General features: G+C 39.4%; 1 protein-coding gene across 4 annotated transcripts; it reads right to left on the reverse strand.

Annotated features, from left to right (window-relative positions):
- Positions 1-3,501: 3,501 nt before the first annotated feature.
- Positions 3,502-14,658, reverse strand: LOC125880460 (tryptophan 5-hydroxylase 1-like). 4 transcript variants are annotated; one of them, XM_049563001.1, is made up of 12 exons: positions 14,638-14,658; positions 13,625-13,693; positions 12,765-12,911; positions 12,431-12,614; positions 12,061-12,161; positions 11,884-11,951; positions 8,687-8,883; positions 8,166-8,301; positions 7,935-8,061; positions 5,849-5,944; positions 4,604-4,737; positions 3,502-3,693 (listed from the first exon to the last, which is right to left on the reverse strand). In XM_049563001.1, the coding sequence occupies exons 1-12, from the start codon at positions 14,656-14,658 to the stop codon at positions 3,519-3,521; spliced, it is 1,455 nt and encodes a 484-aa protein (XP_049418958.1). In that variant the 3' UTR covers positions 3,502-3,518. The 4 variants fall into 4 exon arrangements, with proteins under 4 accessions (XP_049418958.1, XP_049418948.1, XP_049418931.1 ...); XM_049562991.1 differs by lacking the exon at positions 14,638-14,658 and adding an exon at positions 12,938-12,957 and having other exon boundaries at positions 12,765-12,887; positions 13,621-13,720; XM_049562974.1 differs by lacking the exon at positions 14,638-14,658 and having other exon boundaries at positions 13,625-13,720.
- Between the last annotated feature and the right edge of the window lie 3,154 nt (positions 14,659-17,812).

Here is a 17,812-nt window from a genome sequence, read left to right on the forward strand (position 1 = left end):
CTGCCGAGCCAGCGACAAGGACATAAAACAGTAACGTTAACTAATGTACAAGACCTGGGCGATTCTGAACAAGACGACCAACTATATACTGACAGCGAACTGCACTTGTATGGCTGGGTAAGTGTTGTTTAATGTAACGTTAACCTTGCTAGTCAGACCTCAGACATGGGCAACATACGACCCCGGAACCTCAAACGAAATCAAAACAACCGCCAAAACATCAATAAAATGCAGCATTGTGTTAATAGAAAACAGAACAATAATAACCTGCCTACCTTCCTGGCGCTGTGTGAACGGCAGCCTGTTGCAGCAGCTCCTATTTTGTGTATTTTAAATTGCTGCTGTGACGTTGAAATTTCCCCCCGAGGGGTTAATAAAGTACCTACCATACCATACCAGAAGAGAAAATGAATTAATTTATTCGTGCAGGTCTGTAGCTTACTGCAAAGTATGAGTCTGTTACACAAACACAGTCTCACAGTTACACACGTAATAACAGAACAGAAAATTTGATTGATTTAAAAAAATTGATTTATTCATGAATATGACACTATTTGTTCAAAGATAGTGTCTGTGAATATTAATATTCCTCATTCAGTGATGCAGCAGGTCTGGCAAATAGGCAATTAGTAGTAGTAATCTGTCATGTAACAAATTCATGTAGCCTAGTTAACACAAATTAACTCTCACTCTTTAATCTTTATTTTATCACCAAAGTGGTAAATACCAGTGGGAAACTCGATTTTTTTCACAATTAGGAAATGAGATGGGGTTCTACCCAAAGTCAAGCACCATAAAAGTAACATAAAAGTAACAAGTAACGTAAAAAGTTACTTTTCACAGAGGGTAACTAAGTAAAGTAAGGGATTACTTTTTTTAAGAAGTAACGAGTAACGAGCAAACACTACTTTTTAAAAGTAACTTCCCCAACACTGCTAAGTAGTAATTGTTGTGGCTGAAGTGATGGAACATAAACTACTCAACAGTCTGGGACACAAAATGCCTTGTAGTGTGAGATAACTGCACAGTGAATCAGAGATTTTTAAAGGCTTGTAATCTGCTCTTGCTCTCAGACCCTGTGACTGCAAGGTCATCAGTTTTAATACAGTTCAACAACTTTGGTCTGTTTCTCTCCACTTGAGCTTTAAAAAAGTTGTTTCATGCATGTATGTCAAAACAATATGATTGGACACCTCGTGTAGCTGTATTTTTATTGGACTGGTACTCACCATTTAAAGCCTGTTCCATATCCATTTAACAAAGGTATTGTAATCCATTGGTGTCAATATAACCTCATAGTGCTCTATCAACAGAGGAAGGGAACAAACAAATAAGAAGCAGTCACCAGAAAATACCAGGATCCATCTTTACAGTGTGAGCTGGTAGCATTTACGCTGTGAAAACAAGGTTAGGATTTTGATGTGATTTTTTTATTTAACCTTGTCAGATCCCGCATCCATTTATAGGATTTTTATAGCATGTCTAGATCTATAATTACTGTTCTCTGACTCCAACTAAATGCACAAACTTATTTGATGGGATTTCTACAACAATGCTCCACATCATCTAAAGTGGACTGCAGAAGAGCCACACCCTCTTTTTTAACAATCGTTGCCGACCATGAGGCAAGGTAGAAGCACAAGTTTCAGTCCAAAAATCATATTATTAAAGTACAGAATTTGCATTTAAACTATGTTTAAAGTAAACATGAAATGTTATATTAATGAAACATGTCAAAATATCATATGAAAGATTAACAGGATTTCTCAGGATTTTTTTCAAAGATATTCATCCACTGGAATGGACGAGGGATCTGAATATTACCAGAAAATGAACAGAAGAAATACTGTTTATATAGAGAAATACTGTTCTGATTTGATTTTCTAATGATATAATCAGCTTATAATGCATTTTATTGATTATGTCCACAGAATATTAATCTCAGGGGGTTTTCAACATACTGTTTTATCAAGATACTTCAGAAATTAAGGATATTTTGAGTTGATATGACAAATACAATGCAATATATGTATATGCAGTGTGTCTTAAAGTATCATTTTATTCATTGAGTTAACCATTCATGAAAAATAAAAAATTATTTTGTTTTTTGTTGAAAAAAGTTCTGTTTAGACCATTTAATGTCCTGTTATTGTCTGTTTCCTGTTGGGTGATTTCTGTGTTGATTCTTTCTCCATTAGAATAGATGCAAAAAAAACCACATAATTAAGTATCGTAATCAAACATTTTTTTGCATTCACAGAAGAAGAAATCCACTATCGTTTCATTTTTTTTGTGTCTGTGTTTGAAACATAATTGGGTTCTGAATGGGTTTTAAAAAAGTTTTTTTTTTTTTACTCTATTATATATTAATTTAAAATCTACCACATAAACTAACATAGATTACATTATTTTTCCGTTATTACAAGACATTATTACTCCACATTTCTTACATTGTAATGGCCATATATATGACAAGAGAAACGAATCACATGATTATGCACTCTCACATTTCTAAGCTTTTACTGCAGCCCAACATAAACTAGTCTCTGGCCATGTGTCAGACAAAAAAAGTCAGTAAGATCCTGAAGCATGACACAGACATAGCAGTCACTGCCAAGGCATATAGACTACAACAATGCTACCAAGTTCATATTGTTATGATGAACACTTTTAATGCCAGCAGCAGCGGCTGGGATCATCGCAGCTCTAAATCTGCTTTTGGTTTGACAAGGTAAGTTTACTTATACAGCACATTTCATACCCAGAGGCAATTCAGAGTGCTTTACATAAAAGTGGATAAAAGAACAGAATATAGAAAATAAAAAAACATTAAGCAGTATAAAATGCATGAGTGCAATTATTAACAGCGACTAAAAGCAAAACAAAAAAGTCTATGGCCTGTTTTTAAAAGTATCCAGAGCTGAGGCACAGCTAACATCATCCACAAGTTTATTTCAGCTATGTGCAGCATTATAAGTGAATGAATCTTTGTTTTAATTCAAGGAACACTTAGCAGACTGGTTCCTGATGACCTTAGGTGTCTAGAGAGTTCATAGTGTAGAAACAAATAGGCCCTACACCATGAAGTGATTTATAGACAAGTAACAATATTTTGAAGTCAATTCTTTGAGACAAAAACTCTGATACAGTAAAAGAAAATTGTCGACCACAACAACATCAGGAGGGCACACTGAGAAACCTGTTAGTTTACAAGCACAACACGTCATCAGGTAAAGACACACCTTCAAGTGGATAGCCCTGTTGTACAGAGATGCGAATCTCTGCCCTGGTTGGCCAAAGCGCCATGTCATGTTAAGTGTATCTATTCACTAAAGCCTTACCACCATCTTGGATTCAAGTCAGTATCCTAGTTTGCTTGAAACCTATTCTCACCAATCCAACCCGATCCCCATCCAACCTCACACATTCCCAGCCATTTATACTCAGGCCATCCAACCCACTGATCCCCTGCCAAACCTTATCAACTCAAGCTAACCTCCTCTCATAACAACCAACTCTCAGACTCTCAGGTGTTTGTTGAGTCGATTCAGGGCATCTTCTACAATGTCCAGCTCATGCCGGATGTCTTTCACCATGCTGTTGATGCTGCTGGTGTCCTTCAGGACATCCACACTCTGGGTGTAGGGGTCGTAGTGGACTGTGAATGGACGCCAAATGGTCTTAGCAAACTCCCTGCAGACACAGCAAAGTCATTTGTACTGATAGCCCAGTTCAACCTTTCACATCACTCTAACATTGTAGCTACCGAATTATTCAACCAAAGTTTAAATTGTAGAAATTTAAAAAAAACCTCAAATGAAAAAAGGGAAATACAATTCCAGGATCCATAACTAAGTGTAAATTCCTAAAAAAGGAAGCCCTTTGAAATTCTTAAAAGTTTAATCAAATATATTAACCTAAGCAACCACACTGTGAAAAATTGGAAACACTATGATGACAGCCAAGCTAAGGTCCAGATGTGCAGCTATGCTAACTGCTAAAACGTATTTTGACAACTTTTGCTGTGATACAGTAGATGCTGTTAGTGAAGAAATAATCTGACCTAGAGCTTATTCGCCTTTCTTCTGAAAGAGTGACATGAGAAGATTCATACCACTCTCATGCCTGTGTGCTAAGTATGAAGCTAAAGCCAGGAGGTTATTAGCCTAGCTTAGCATAAAGAGTGAAACCAGGGGGAAACAACTAGCCTGGCCTGCCCTGCCCAAACTTCAGATTGTAATTGCATAATTGTACAAACACTTCTAAAGCTTACTTATTTATCAGTTAAAAACATTCATGTAAAAAAGTGTTGCAACAGTTTTTGGCGACCAACAGCTGGGTGCAGTGATGTCCTAAAGTTTTGGAGGGAGCAGACAAACTGTTTCTACTTGCTTCTAGGCTTTATGCTTAGATAAGATGATCACCACCCGCTTCTAGCAAAATATTGTATGGATCGACACATCTTATTCAATTCTACAAAGGAAAGTAAATGATGAAACTCTGGTCACATGATACAGTGCTGGGCTATGTCAGCTGATTAGAGAATGGATTATAGCTAAATTATTAAGGAAGACCTGCATTTACAGAGCAGAATTCTACTGACCTCATTTTGTTCTTGGCTTCCTCAAAACTGTCGGAAACAAAGTAAACATCTTGGAACGTAGTTATTAAGCACTCCTGATTACAGGTCACCATGGGGTCAAATGGAAGGATGTGGGCCTTGCCAGACAAAGCATGCTAACAGAAGAAGGAGACATGTTGTTAAGAGAATGCTCTTTTTAACCTGGTCGGTCCAGCTCATCACGTTCTCACTCCCAACTCATCAAATATGAGGCTGCTTGGTCAGTAGTCCTACCCTTTAAATGACTCCATCGGTACCCCTCTAGCATCGGTTTTGGGTATGTCAGTTCTTGGGTTAATTCTGCTTGTTGCAAGCACAATGTCTTTTAAAATAAACTTTCCTATTTACAGGAAATGTAAGTTTCTGCACCAAAGCTTCTTAAGGTAACAAGCTATTTGGTTAGAATTAAAAAAAAAAAAAAAAAAAAAAAAAAAGACCATGGTTTTGTTTTTAAAAAAGTATGTTTGTTACCTAACTTATGTGGGTAAGTTTATGTCATGTGACATATGTGATATGATCACTTTTGTCATGTGACGTTGATTGAGATATATTGGTAATAAAACTCAAAGTTGACTTTTGGTTTCACACAGGACACAGTTTGTGTCAGTGGTCAGTGGTCTCTTGGGTAAAAGTCCTGTGATTGTTTGACCCATCTAGCACCCTTCCACCCCACAGTGTGCAGACTTTCTTGCTCTTTATACAATGTCAGTTGCTCTGAGTGTCAAATGTTGCTGCAGATGGGTTTACACTGGAGTTAGTTCAAAGCTTAGTTTGTCTCAGACACTAAAGGGTGTCTTGTGGGTCAGTATTGGACTCTGGGGGCCACTGACCAAGCTGTCATATTTGATGCCCTGGGGATGAGAAAGAGTTGGAATGCTCTAATTGTTACACTAACACAGAAAAGAAGAAAATGTAGAGTTGTCTATCCAGTAAAAAAATCTGTTAAACGATAAAGAGTTTTAAAAGCTAGCTATGGATTTCCTCTTAAAACCTACTGCCGTTGATGAGCTGAGGTTATGACCCAAAATCTCAAGTCCTTCATAAATGGCCACATTTTCACCATCTTTGTTGTAATCTTTATTGTTTTTAAGCATATAAAAAGTGTGGTGTAAGCAAACCCAAAAAGGATCCATAAGCAGTTACTCATATAGTACAAACAGTGGGGTTTACACTGGAGTGAAAGTTGAAAGTGTTCTGTATAAAGCTAGATAGCAGGTCATGTGTTACCTTGAGTTCACTGATGGAGGAGAGGAGTCCAGCTCCATAAGCCCTCAGCCTACCATCCTGCTTACACAGACCAAACTCCACTGTGAAGAAATAACACTAGAACAAAACAGGTTGTAACTTTGACACCATCCTATTGACACACAACATGAGAATGTACATAATAGATGTAACTTTAAATAAACTTTAAATTCTATTCACTATTCTTTTATTCTATTGTTTTAAGGCAGGCTTATGGATTCCACCTGCTATGCTATCACAAATAATCATAAATGCAAAGCACTTTCCATTGCTAATGCTGTCAAGACCTTAAGGTCTGGTCACATCAACATTTAAAATTCAATGGATTGAAGTTATCAGTAGATTTAGTTGTGGTGTCAAAGTAAACAATCCAAGTGGCAGAATAAATGTTGGCATTGTATGTTTCTGCAAACCACGGATACATTCAATTTGTACATTTCATATGTATATGTGAAAAGTTCACATTTCTTTATGTTTCAGTTTTTAATATTATGCTGTGATAATGCGATGGTTAACATATTGTTAGGTTCAGGCACAAAGTCAACTTGATTAGGAAAACATGTTTTGGCTTAAAATACCGAGTTCTGTCACTACACACATGGCTGGAAATGTCACTGGTGTCAAACAGTGGTCTGCTGCTTGACAGCCTGCTCGGCAACCGTCTCGCCCCTTCGGTCTCAAGCCATCCACAGTACCCTCCTCCTCCTACTGAGATGGTCAGCCAATATACAAGTTATCTGAACTACATCTCTTTAGGAATGTTGATATGGTTTACAGAAACATACAAAGCCAACATTTTATTCTGGTGACTGGGCTGAAGTGAATCCACACAAATGAACTTCTACTCTGGTGAACTTTGACATGCAATCTGTGTTGTCGATCAAAAGTGAGCTGTTAACCAATATGACACTCGGTGTTGCATCTTATAATAGGTGTGCTGAATTTGCCAAATTGTAAACACGACAGCTGGTTTCAATAAAATGGGTGCTCTTTAGCAGCCAAACGATACTGAGCCCAATTCAAACCAAAGATTCGAGGCAAGACAAGTTGAAAAAGGCAGCTACTTGCAATATGCCATTCTGCAATGTTCCAAAAATCTGCCGGTTCACACCAATGCAACTAGATGACACAGTGTATCATCTTTGAGCAACAACTCTCTACTTCAGTTCTGATTTGCAGCTTTTGAGACTCATTTCATGGCTGAATATACAGTAATTTGTAGCTTCTTAAAATATGACTGAGGATAGTGATAGTGAGATACTGGCCACATCTGCATTTGAAATAGTGATGAAACAGTAAAAACATAAAATAAGCGTCAGATGATGCTGCTTATTGATGATGATCAGAGAAGCACATACAGCGAGCAGCAGCAGCGACCCACCTTTCAATACCAGCACGCCGTCAGAGGGCTCGGCGGGGACAGAGCACCTGCTACAGCAAGCGAACATGCCGTCTGCGGTCATTTTGACTTGACCAGCAGATGTATCTACAAGCTGATAGGCTGTTGAAACAGGTGACACCATCAGCTGGCTTTGGTTGAACTCAGACCAGCCAGTTCACACTGCGCAACTTTTCTCTGCATCATTCTAAAACAGTTTCATCTTGTTGCCGATCTTTGGTCTGAACTGCACTTTATGCTGTTTTAATCGTGTGTCAGTGACAAAAAAAGATATCTGTCTCTTTAGTTTTAAGCTTAGTACACACTTTCATTTGTATTTGAAAAATGTATGTTTTTCTATACATTTTGCCTTTTGTCCACTTGCAAACTACGTTTGAGGTCACAGAAAACTGACTTTTTGTAAAATTTCATCCAGGGTGAAGATTTCAGAAACTCCATTATCAGTGTTGACATGTAGATGGAAGAAACAGAGTTTTGGGCTTGTGAGTCCACAGTGAGTGTCATTATGGGATAGCATTTTGTGCAATGGTGAACGTGACCAAAATAGTGACAAATATTTTTTCTGGAAACTGGAAGAGATTATAAGTAAGAATGAGCCATAGTGTGTGTGTGTGTGTGTGTGTGTGTGTGTGTGTGTGTGTGTGTGTGTGTGTGTGTGTATTTTCTCACTGTGGCCAGTTTCTGTACAGCATCATCTGACGCTCCCAGTGATGCTAAACCAATTTCTTGAGAGAACTGGGCAAAGCTGGGCTCAGCCAGCAGAGGAACATGACCCAGCAGTTCATGGCATGTGTCTCTGCATCAAACACAAATTGAGAGGGTAAGTGCAGATATTGCTTCACTGAAAAATTCATAATTAAAAAATATCAATGTCTTGTGTGTTTGTACGTATATACTCACGGTTCAGGTGTATACAAAGGCTCGGAGCTGTGGCGGACATACTGAGTGCAGTGGAATACTCTGAAGGCCAGGCCTGCCAGAAAATCTCTGGGGGAGAGGTACCCTGCTACTGGCCGAATGATGAAGCCTGAACGTTCTTTATTCACACACACATACATGGAATAGAGCCCATTTGGGTATTAAAAAAAGAAAACAAACCATGGGTCGACAAAATCAGGCTCCCATGCATTGTCTATGGAGCAGCTCTAGACTTTATACTAGCTGACATCATAAGTTTGAGACTTACTTCTCTGGTATCAGTCTTTAAGACAGAGTAGTTTATGTTCACAAATATTGACTGAACTTTGCTTGGCCATGGAAATAATATAAAAAAACACTATATAAAAAATATCATTGTATCGGATTTCTTAATTTAGGTGGTGTTACTTTTTGCGCACTCATCCATGGCAATTGCTAAATGTATTGTATTGTTTGTTGAGACACTCAGAATTATCAAAAGTTGATTAGATTTGAACAGGTACCCTTGAGGAAGTGTGAAACGTCCTCCAGCTGTGGAATGTTGTCTTCACTGTAGTTACAGTATTTGGTCAACAGAGGGAGGTTCTTCAGATACTCCTTGCAGGCATGGCTGGGGTACAACTTGTTGAGCTCCCTGAACACCACTCCCCAAGTACGCACCTCCTCTGGTGTGAAGTCTATACGAACAATAGGATCACCACTGAGACACAGAAGAAGTTAGTGAGCTTATTGATGTCGATATAAAATATGACTTTGAGAGATCAAATAAAAACATGGGTAAAACATTGTAGTAATGTCGTAAATTAATACTGTGTCTTTGGGCCCTATCTTACACCCAAACTAAAGCAGAGCACAGCACAGTGCATCTGTCATTGCTAGTTTCAGACAGATGCAGTTGTCGCTTAGCAAGCACTAACATTGTGTAAATAGTGAATGCAGTTGCGCCCATCCATATGCCCATGGACATGTAGGTTTTCAAGTGAGGTGTGGTGAGGTGCATCATTGGTGTTTAGCTATTTTGAGGCAGCAGAAAGCAATTGCATCACTGACCAGGAAAAACCTGGCTTACCGTCAGGGCGCATTATTCCGACAATAAAACACTTACATAAGCGGGTTCACAACGACTTACACTCTGCTTGTCACACACATAGGGACGCATGGGTGGGTTGCAGGTGGGTGAAATGATACACCATTAATGAGGAAAATTTCGATGACATTCTGTAAAATGTGAACATGAAGCTGCTGTCCGACTCATTCAGAGAAACACTGCGAGCATTTACACACGAGGAGCAGCATACTTTCCTTGATTATTACAGAAGCTAAAAGTTTAGTTCTTTTCTCCTGAACAAAACTAATCCTCTGGTCTTTGTCGTGCCTTCAGATTGTTGACTTTGGTCTGGTCATTCCAGAACTTCATGGTAATCATGCGTGGGTATTTGGCTTTTCTCTGCTTGACACTAATTCTGTAGTACCATTCCAAATCTGCTGAAATGATTGTCACTCCTAATTCCTCCAAAAATGAAGTTGACCAGGTAGTGCATTAAATTGTCACCCTCCTCTTCTGGTAAATTGAGGATTCATATGCTACTTCTTCCCATTCTATTTTCTTGAGAATCAACAAAGTTTTCAAGATTTTCAACAGATTTCAGTTTACGTTCACCTGATACCAGCATTTTCAGTATTTTCTCAATGTTTTGTTGAATATCATACAACTGTTCATTGGTGTCCTTTGTGTCTCCATGTTCTTTGTTCTCTCTGCTGGCTGCAGCGGCCTTTGGAGGCATAATTGATCTGATTATTTGCACTTAACCGCCGCATCGGATCTCTCAAATCTTTTACAGTTGTAAAATTGGACTTGACTCAAGTTGATCTTCGCTCTTACATGAAGCTTCATTCTTTGGTTCTTTATTTTATGCTGTCTAGGCGCAGCTTTTCCTGGAGCTACTCATGCCCCATGCGTTCAGTGCCGTGCATGCGCCTCAATATATTTCTACCATTTCATCACTCCCAAGTGTGAAAACTGTCATAGATATTAATTCCAATTCCAAAAATTCTGCCCACTCCACTGAGACTGATTCGTCTGGCATCATGACATGAAACAACTATTTCTCAGTTAAAAAAGCAATCAATCCAGTGAGCAAAGCAGGAGGATGGGCGATTAGCCAGTCAGGACCACTGGCAGGACTAACACCATTGTCAGTCTGTTGTCAAGTGTTGTCAAGCTGTGCCAACATCCTTGTATTGTTTCTTGTTTTACTTTGCTCAGCTTCACTCTCAAAACCCAGCAAAACTAGTTTGTTGGCATGGCTACACATCAGTGTGTAGGGAGTTTTGTAGGGGAGCCAGAGTGGAGGCAATGTAGGACTGCAAGTGGAAAAGGAGTGTAATAAGTTGATAATTCTTCCTGATATCAGGCAAGCAACAGTCAATGTCTCTCTGTCCAGAGTAGTAGCATCTATCTACTCTTAATCACATATTTAATCTGTCTGATTCTCTGCTATCATCATCCTCTTTCTCTGCATCTTCTTCATCGCAATAAACTGTAACAAATGTGTGTGGCACAACTTTTTCACAAACTTTTTGATCCAAACACAGAAGATACTGATTCAAAATGACAAGAACAAACTATATAACATTACTTGAAGTTTAACTGGCTGAATGCAGATCTGGAAAATGACGTCACATGATGAGCTAGAGCTAAGATGTATCACTCTGTTGGAGTTGTTGGAACTGCAATAACACTTAGTCCACTTCAGCCGCAGCTTCGGACTCTGGTCCCCATAGCAAGCTAAGGCTACGTACCTTCTCCTTAAATACTGATTCAATGTTGGATGGGAGCCAATTCCCAACTTCCAGAAATGTCAGACAGTGGTAGACCTGGTTGATAAAATGTGCACTGGCACTCTCATCCAAAAATGGACAATGAATAACATTTCAGTAACACCGTGTTTACTGGAACCAGAGAGGCCACTGAGTCTATGCGACTCAGGAGGAATTATCAACTTGTGCCACACACATATAATATATAAATATATTTAAAATTTTAAATAAAAGTTTTCATGATTTGCTTTTTGTTTTTAAATGCATTTATGTCAAAGTTAAAAAGTTAGTTAAAAAAAATTAATATTCCATTTTGCTTATCATACGCAGACACTCTCAAGTCTGTTTCTTTGTTGTGTGTGATTCATAAAGAAATTGGGGGACAAGCCTCTAACTGAAAAGCACCATCAGGCTTTCAAATACATTCAAAAATCACAAAAAAACACTACTCATTATCCTGACTTTAGGACTCATTTGCTTATTTACCCAAATCTTAAATCTTTATGCTTTATCATCCTTTTTTTCTCAACCATTCATTGTTTATAGGTTACATTTCTCTGTGCTACTGCAATACTTTTAATTGTTCTGCCACTTGCTCATTTATTATACTTATTGTCAGTTTTGTGCAGATGATGCACATAATAGAGATATAGTAGACATGGTTTGGGGTTCTGGGAGAGCCCTGTTTGCTTTAGTGTGTTTTTGATATTTTACCTTTTTTTGCCTTTATTTACTGCTATTGTCCGTGATCCCATCCAAGATGAGATGGCGCATCTCAGGGAGTTCATTGTTAAATTTTGTAATATAACTTCAATCAATTTTATACATCAAAGCAAAATGAAACAATTCACATCACAGTCAAAGAAACATTTGAACTTACAGCTTGTAGCTCATAGCCAAATCAGCAAAATACTTTCTTCTTTTACGATACGTGTTGTCTTTAAATCCCTGCAAAAAAGAAATAAAAGAAGCACAATCACAGTTTACTGTTGTACAATTCCCTTACAAAAGTAAATTAAGTATCAGACTCTATGACAGCTTTGTCCATCCTACATACCGGATGATCTGCATCTAATTCAGAGCCATACATCAAAACCCTGTTTGCACACAGATCCAAATCAGAGATCTTCTTAGGGAACCAGGGCACACCAGCAATATCTGAAATACAATTTAGGTTCAGTTCAGATAGAAATCTGCCTGTATCTCATGACTGAATTTAGTCACACAGTTTCTGCCTTTGTGTGTAATCATGATTTAACTGTTACAAAATAGCCCTGTGGATTAGACTTGAACCATGTACACTACTGATGTTGGTGTTTGCTTGCAGGTCTTACATTGTTTATTGCTTTATATGTTTTGAAGCATGAATAGATGTATTCTCTTATTATAAATCAGTGTACTGTAGTCAAAAGTAAACTATGACCTACCATCATCAGACAGAGTGGAGTTTTCAAATGGAGTAATCTCAATAATATCAGCATGCTTCCTTAGCAGCTGAGTCAGCTCCTTGAGCTGTTCATGGTCACTGTCACAATCCACAAAGATCTCAAAGTCTGAATTCCTTCGTTTGGACTTGCGGGACTCAATATGAACAAGGTTGACATGTTTTTCCTGCACATAACATAAGATAAACAAAATATGTGGGAAAGCTTCCAAACATGATCAAAGTCCTTCAGGGAAGATCACTTCAACAAAACAGATTCAGCCATTTCAGGTTAAAGATGACAGAGCATGCTTTCAAAAATTTTAAATAACACCCACCTGGAAAAGCCTAAGTGCCTTGACTAGACCACCAACTTCATTTCTCAGTGAGAATATGATAGTTACAGTGCCTTTCTCAGAGCTGGTGGACCTTCCAGAGGAGATGCTCCTGTTGTCCTGGGTCTCAATAAATAAAATAAATATAACCTTTAAAAAATATGCATACTGTATGCACCAGTGATTTTACTGCAGCCTAAAATAAAAACACATATGCTACATAACTGTGTGCTAGCTTAGAGTATTTAATGCACTGAGACTTCATGGGACAGTTCGCCCCAAAATCAAAAATATATATTTGAACCCTAACCTGTAGTGCTATTTATATTGTTTTGGTGTAAATTGCAGAGAGCTGGAGATACTGCTCATAGAGATGTCTGTCTTTTTTCAATGTAATTAAACTATGGCACTCGGCTTGTGGAGCTCAAAGTGCCAAAAAACAAAAAAAAAAATCAAGCTCAGCAGAAGAGGACACCATTAACAATTAGACTCTATGCTGTCAAGAGCCTGTTGTCCATGAGTAGATGCATGCTTCCTTCTATGCTGTGATACAGTTGGTGGGTGTAGTCCGCTAGAAAGAAAATAGTCCCTACATGATCTTGCTCACAACAAGATCTGTTGATTATTGTTAGTAACGATGATTTCTGGAAAGAGACATTGCTGTTGAGGCTCAGGAATAATTTGACAGCTGTGGTGGGCCCCACAGAGCCATATCAGCTCTGATGGTCAAACAACTAGACAATTAAGAGGTTACCTCAAAGTACCACCGACTTAAAACCCCTACTAAAAGCTTGTTCTTCTTACTGTTGGAGCTTTTCAAATAAGAAAAGACACAGAACACAAGCATCATTAGTGCTACTTACTTCTTTGTTGAGCTGCTTCTCCTCATAAGCATGATTTACAGAGTCAAAAGACCTTCCTCTGCGTGGCCCCTGTTCTTCAGACCTCTTGGCATACATGCCTGACTCCAGATCAGTGGTAGAAATGTTACTATTTCTCGGTAAAGTTGTTTGTTCTACACAAGCTACAGCTAAGCTCCAAACTAGATGACAGTTAGTTCTCTGACAGGAAGACAGCCTCTTTCAGCAGCAGAAGACTTTGAGATCAGCTCCAGTGTATGTCTCCAGCTGTACTGTCACACAGAGCTGCTGTGGTGTTTATGAAGCTGCAGTGGAGGGGAGGGTGCGTGGAGAGAGGGGGCAGCCATTTCTTTCAGCAGGAGGAAGGTCCATACCTTAGGTCACGATTAACATCAGAACTGACATATCACATGGCCTGACATACACACCACAGAAAAACACAACAGTGACTGCTTCTTAAGTGGCCATGAAGTGTTTATTTCCAACCAGTTGCAAGGGTGTGTGTGTGTGTGTGTGTGTGTGTGTGTGTGTGTGTGTGTGTGTGTGTGTGTGAGAAAGAGAAAGAGAGCGAGAGGGAGAGAGAGAGAGAGAGAGAGAGAGAAAGAAAGAAAGAGAGAGAGAGAGAAAGAGAGAGAGAGAGATCATGGCAAAATGAGATCCCAGAGACACCTATTTTGGCAGAAACCACCACAAAAGTAGTTGTTAGTATTTTGCCAGGTGTTTATATGTGTGTGGACATATTTTGTCATCACGATAGCATCACAACCGTGTAAGATGCATAAAATTTTAAGATGGGTTCTCACCTGCATTTTGTTCAGTTTTAACTGTGCCCATACCCATGAAATTAAATAAATGGGGTACCATGGGTACCACACTTGGTGTAGGACTCTGCTTTGACTAGATGCATGCCTCCTGCTGCAATGTGATACAGTTGGCGGGACAGACATTGCTGTTGGGTTTTTTAAGTTTTAGAAGCTTGGTGACACAGTGACTACTTGCAGGGCTAGTTGGTGAACTCCTAGCTGGTGAGCTAGCATGCTAACTTGCTAGGAACATTTTCTGTGAACCAGGCTGGAGGCTGAGTGTCCAAACCTTTTTTGCGTGTTATCAATTATAACTGCACAGTCATTTTTTACTGTCACATATGTGTAGAGTTATGTCAAGTTGCAGGCAACATCAAGGACTGTTATACATGGTGAGTCGATATTCTGTTGTATTGGTAATGCTGGCCAATTCCTTGTACAAACTGTGCATTTTGTTTCTATGCTCATCTATCCATACTGATGGAAAGGACAACTCTGTGACTGCTTCACTTAATCAGTTTCTTTATAGTTACTGTTACCAAGGTAGCTGTCACTGACGTGTAACAGCTTTAGTGGGTGACTCATAAATGTACTTAAGACTGCATGGTGTGTTAATGATGTTGCTGTTACGAGCACCCAACATGTTTATAAGCTCTTGCCATTAGTATCCACATTAGGGGTGAAATTAATGAGGTTTCCCCTCTTGGAAAACGGGTGAATCAGACCTTCTTTCACGTTTTCTGGCTGCATTTATCTATGTTCTTCACGTCAGACATGCCTATAAACAATATGTTTGTGCATCTTGGTTTGTCGTTGTGTATGTGCAGATGACTACTGGATTTTTCATTTTAATCAAATAGGATGTTGATTCCCAACATTTAGAGAGAGTTAAGCCATATGCATGCTCAGAAATATTCCTAGCAGTATCAGGACTCCACTTGGGAAAATGACTAAGACTGAGGATGTGGTTCAGTAATTTGCTCTCACACGATGAATGTGGGTTTCTGACGCTGGTGGTGAGGAAGCACAGAAATGACGTATGTTTTGTGTCACTGGCAGAGGGGGTAGGCCACACAGATTTACCTGCATGTAAGTAGTTCTATTTCCAATCAATGAAAAGAAATCTTAAGGCCAGGGCCCCCCTTTCACTCCAGGTCCCTGAGCATGTGCTCACTTTGCCCATGCAGTTATCCATCTGAGTAACTGTAATTATAACGAGACAGGAAGTCTCCATCTGGTTCTTTAATTTTGTCTGAAACAGCAGCCTGTCTCAAGGAGGCTCCATATGAGACCTGGCATATATAAACACGTTTACAGCCGGATCTGACCTTTAACAGCCCTCTGAGAAGAGAATCACTGATGCAAATTTGTTCACAAGTATCAAGTAATCTGCAGCCAGGATTTTCTGAGCGGTAAATCTGACCTTGGTGCAGCTCTGCTCCATGAGAAGCTTAATGAAAACCAATCTCAGAGTGGGATCCATCTGCTCTCTGTTTATACAATTAGAGAGCCCAGGCCTTTGTGCAGCATTGAATGTAGCAGGTATTGTTATCCAATGCGTTCTGCCTCATTCTGCAAACACACGTGCTCATTACTGTAACCATATGTATACAAGGAGTCTTAATAGAAACCAGCACACTAAAATTACTTATTTGTCATTTAAGTGAGTGTTAGGGATAAAGCACATCATTTATGTCTGAGTTAAAATCAAAGATAGGCAATTCATATTTTCAGAAACACAAAATGCATGCATATTGTAGGAAGGGGTCCTAAATTCCTAGGTTAAGTCAGTGTACGTGTTTTCTCTTAAACCATCCAGTGTAAGATATATGATGTGTTGGTAATATTGTTAAGTAATGGAGACAAAACATTATTTTTTCTATATACAGTACAGGCCAAAAGTTTGGACACACCTTCTCATTCAATGCGTTTTCTTTATTTTCATGATTATTTACATTGTAGATTCTCACTGAAGGCATCAAAACTATGAATGAACACATGTGGAGTTATGTACTTAACAAAAAAAGGTGAAATAACTGAAAACATGTTTTATATTCTAGTTTCTTCAAAATAGCCACCCTTTGCTCTGATTACTGCTTTGCACACTCTTGGCATTCTCTCCATGAGCTTCAAGAGGTAGTCACCTGAAATGGTTTCCACTTCACAGGTGTGCCTTATCAGGGTTAATAGTGGAATTTCTTGCTTTATCAATGGGGTTGGGACCATCAGTTGTGTTGTGCAGAAGTCAGGTTAATACACAGCCGACAGCCCTATTGGACAACTGTTAAAATTCACATTATGGCAAGCACCAATCAGCTAACTAAAGAAAAACAAGTGGCCATCATTACTTTAAGAAATGAAGGTCAGTCAGTCCGGAAAATTGCAAAAACTTTAAATGTGTCCCCAAGTGGAGTCGCAAAAACCATCAAGCGCTACAACGAAACTGGCACACGAGGACCGACCCAGGAAAGGAAGACCAAGAGTCACCTCTGCTTCTGAGGATAAGTTCATCCGAGTCACCAGCCTCAGAAATCGCAAGTTAACAGCAGCTCAGATCAGAGACCAGATGAATGCCACACAGAGTTCTAGCAGCAGACCCATCTCTAGAACAACTGTTAAGAGGAGACTGCGCGAATCAGGCCTTCATGGTCAAATAGCTGCTAGGAAACCACTGCTAAGGAGAGGCAACAAGCAGACGAGATTTGTTTGGGCCAAGAAACACAAGGAATGGACATTAGACCAGTGGAAATCTGTGCTTTGGTCTGATGAGTCCAAATTTGAGATCTTTGGTTCCAACCGCCGTGTCTTTGTGAGATGCAGAAAAGGTGAACGGATGGATTCCACATGCCTGGTTCCCACTGTGAAGCATGGAGGAGGAGGTGTGATGGTGTGGGGGTGTTTTGCTGGAGACACTGTTGGGGATTTATTCAAAATTGAAGGCACACTGAACCAGCATGGCTACCACAGCATCCTGCAGCGACATGCCATCCCATCCGGTCTGTGTTTAGTTGGACGATCATTTATTTTTCAACAGGACAATGACCCCAAACACACCTCCAGGCTGTGTAAGGGCTGTTTGACCAAGAAGGAGAGTGATGGAGTGCTGCGGCAGATGACCTGGCCTCCACAGTCACTGGAACTGAACCCATTCGAGATGGTTTGGGGTGAGCTGGACCGCAGAGTGAAGGCAAAGGGGCCAACAAGTGCTAAACACCTCTGGGAACTCCTTCAAGACTGTTGGAAAACCATTTCAGGTGACTACCTCTTGAAGCTCATGGAGAGAATGCCAAGAGTGTGCAAAGCAGTAATCAGAGCAAAGGGTGGCTATTTTGAAGAAACTAGAATATAAAACATGTTTTCAGTTATTTCACCTTTTTTTGTTAAGTAC

Source organism: Epinephelus fuscoguttatus, linkage group LG2 (genome assembly GCF_011397635.1).
Source record: "Epinephelus fuscoguttatus linkage group LG2, E.fuscoguttatus.final_Chr_v1".
Classification (NCBI taxonomy): domain Eukaryota; kingdom Metazoa; phylum Chordata; class Actinopteri; order Perciformes; family Serranidae; genus Epinephelus; species Epinephelus fuscoguttatus.

What these genes read in the sequence shown, in the direction of transcription:
- LOC125880460 (XM_049562974.1), bottom strand. Translation starts at nt 13,720, where the DNA reads ATGTATGCCAAGAGGTCTGAAGAACAGGGGCCACGCAGAGGAAGGTCT. An exon ending in AGAAGCAGCTCAACAAAGAA is followed by an intron (nt 12,912 to 13,624) that starts GTAAGTAGCACT and finishes TATTTTTTAAAG; the next exon opens with GTTATATTTATTTTATTTAT. An exon ending in GAAGCCAAGAACAAAATGAG is followed by an intron (nt 3,694 to 4,603) that starts GTCAGTAGAATT and finishes CTGTGTCTGCAG; the next exon opens with GGAGTTTGCTAAGACCATTT.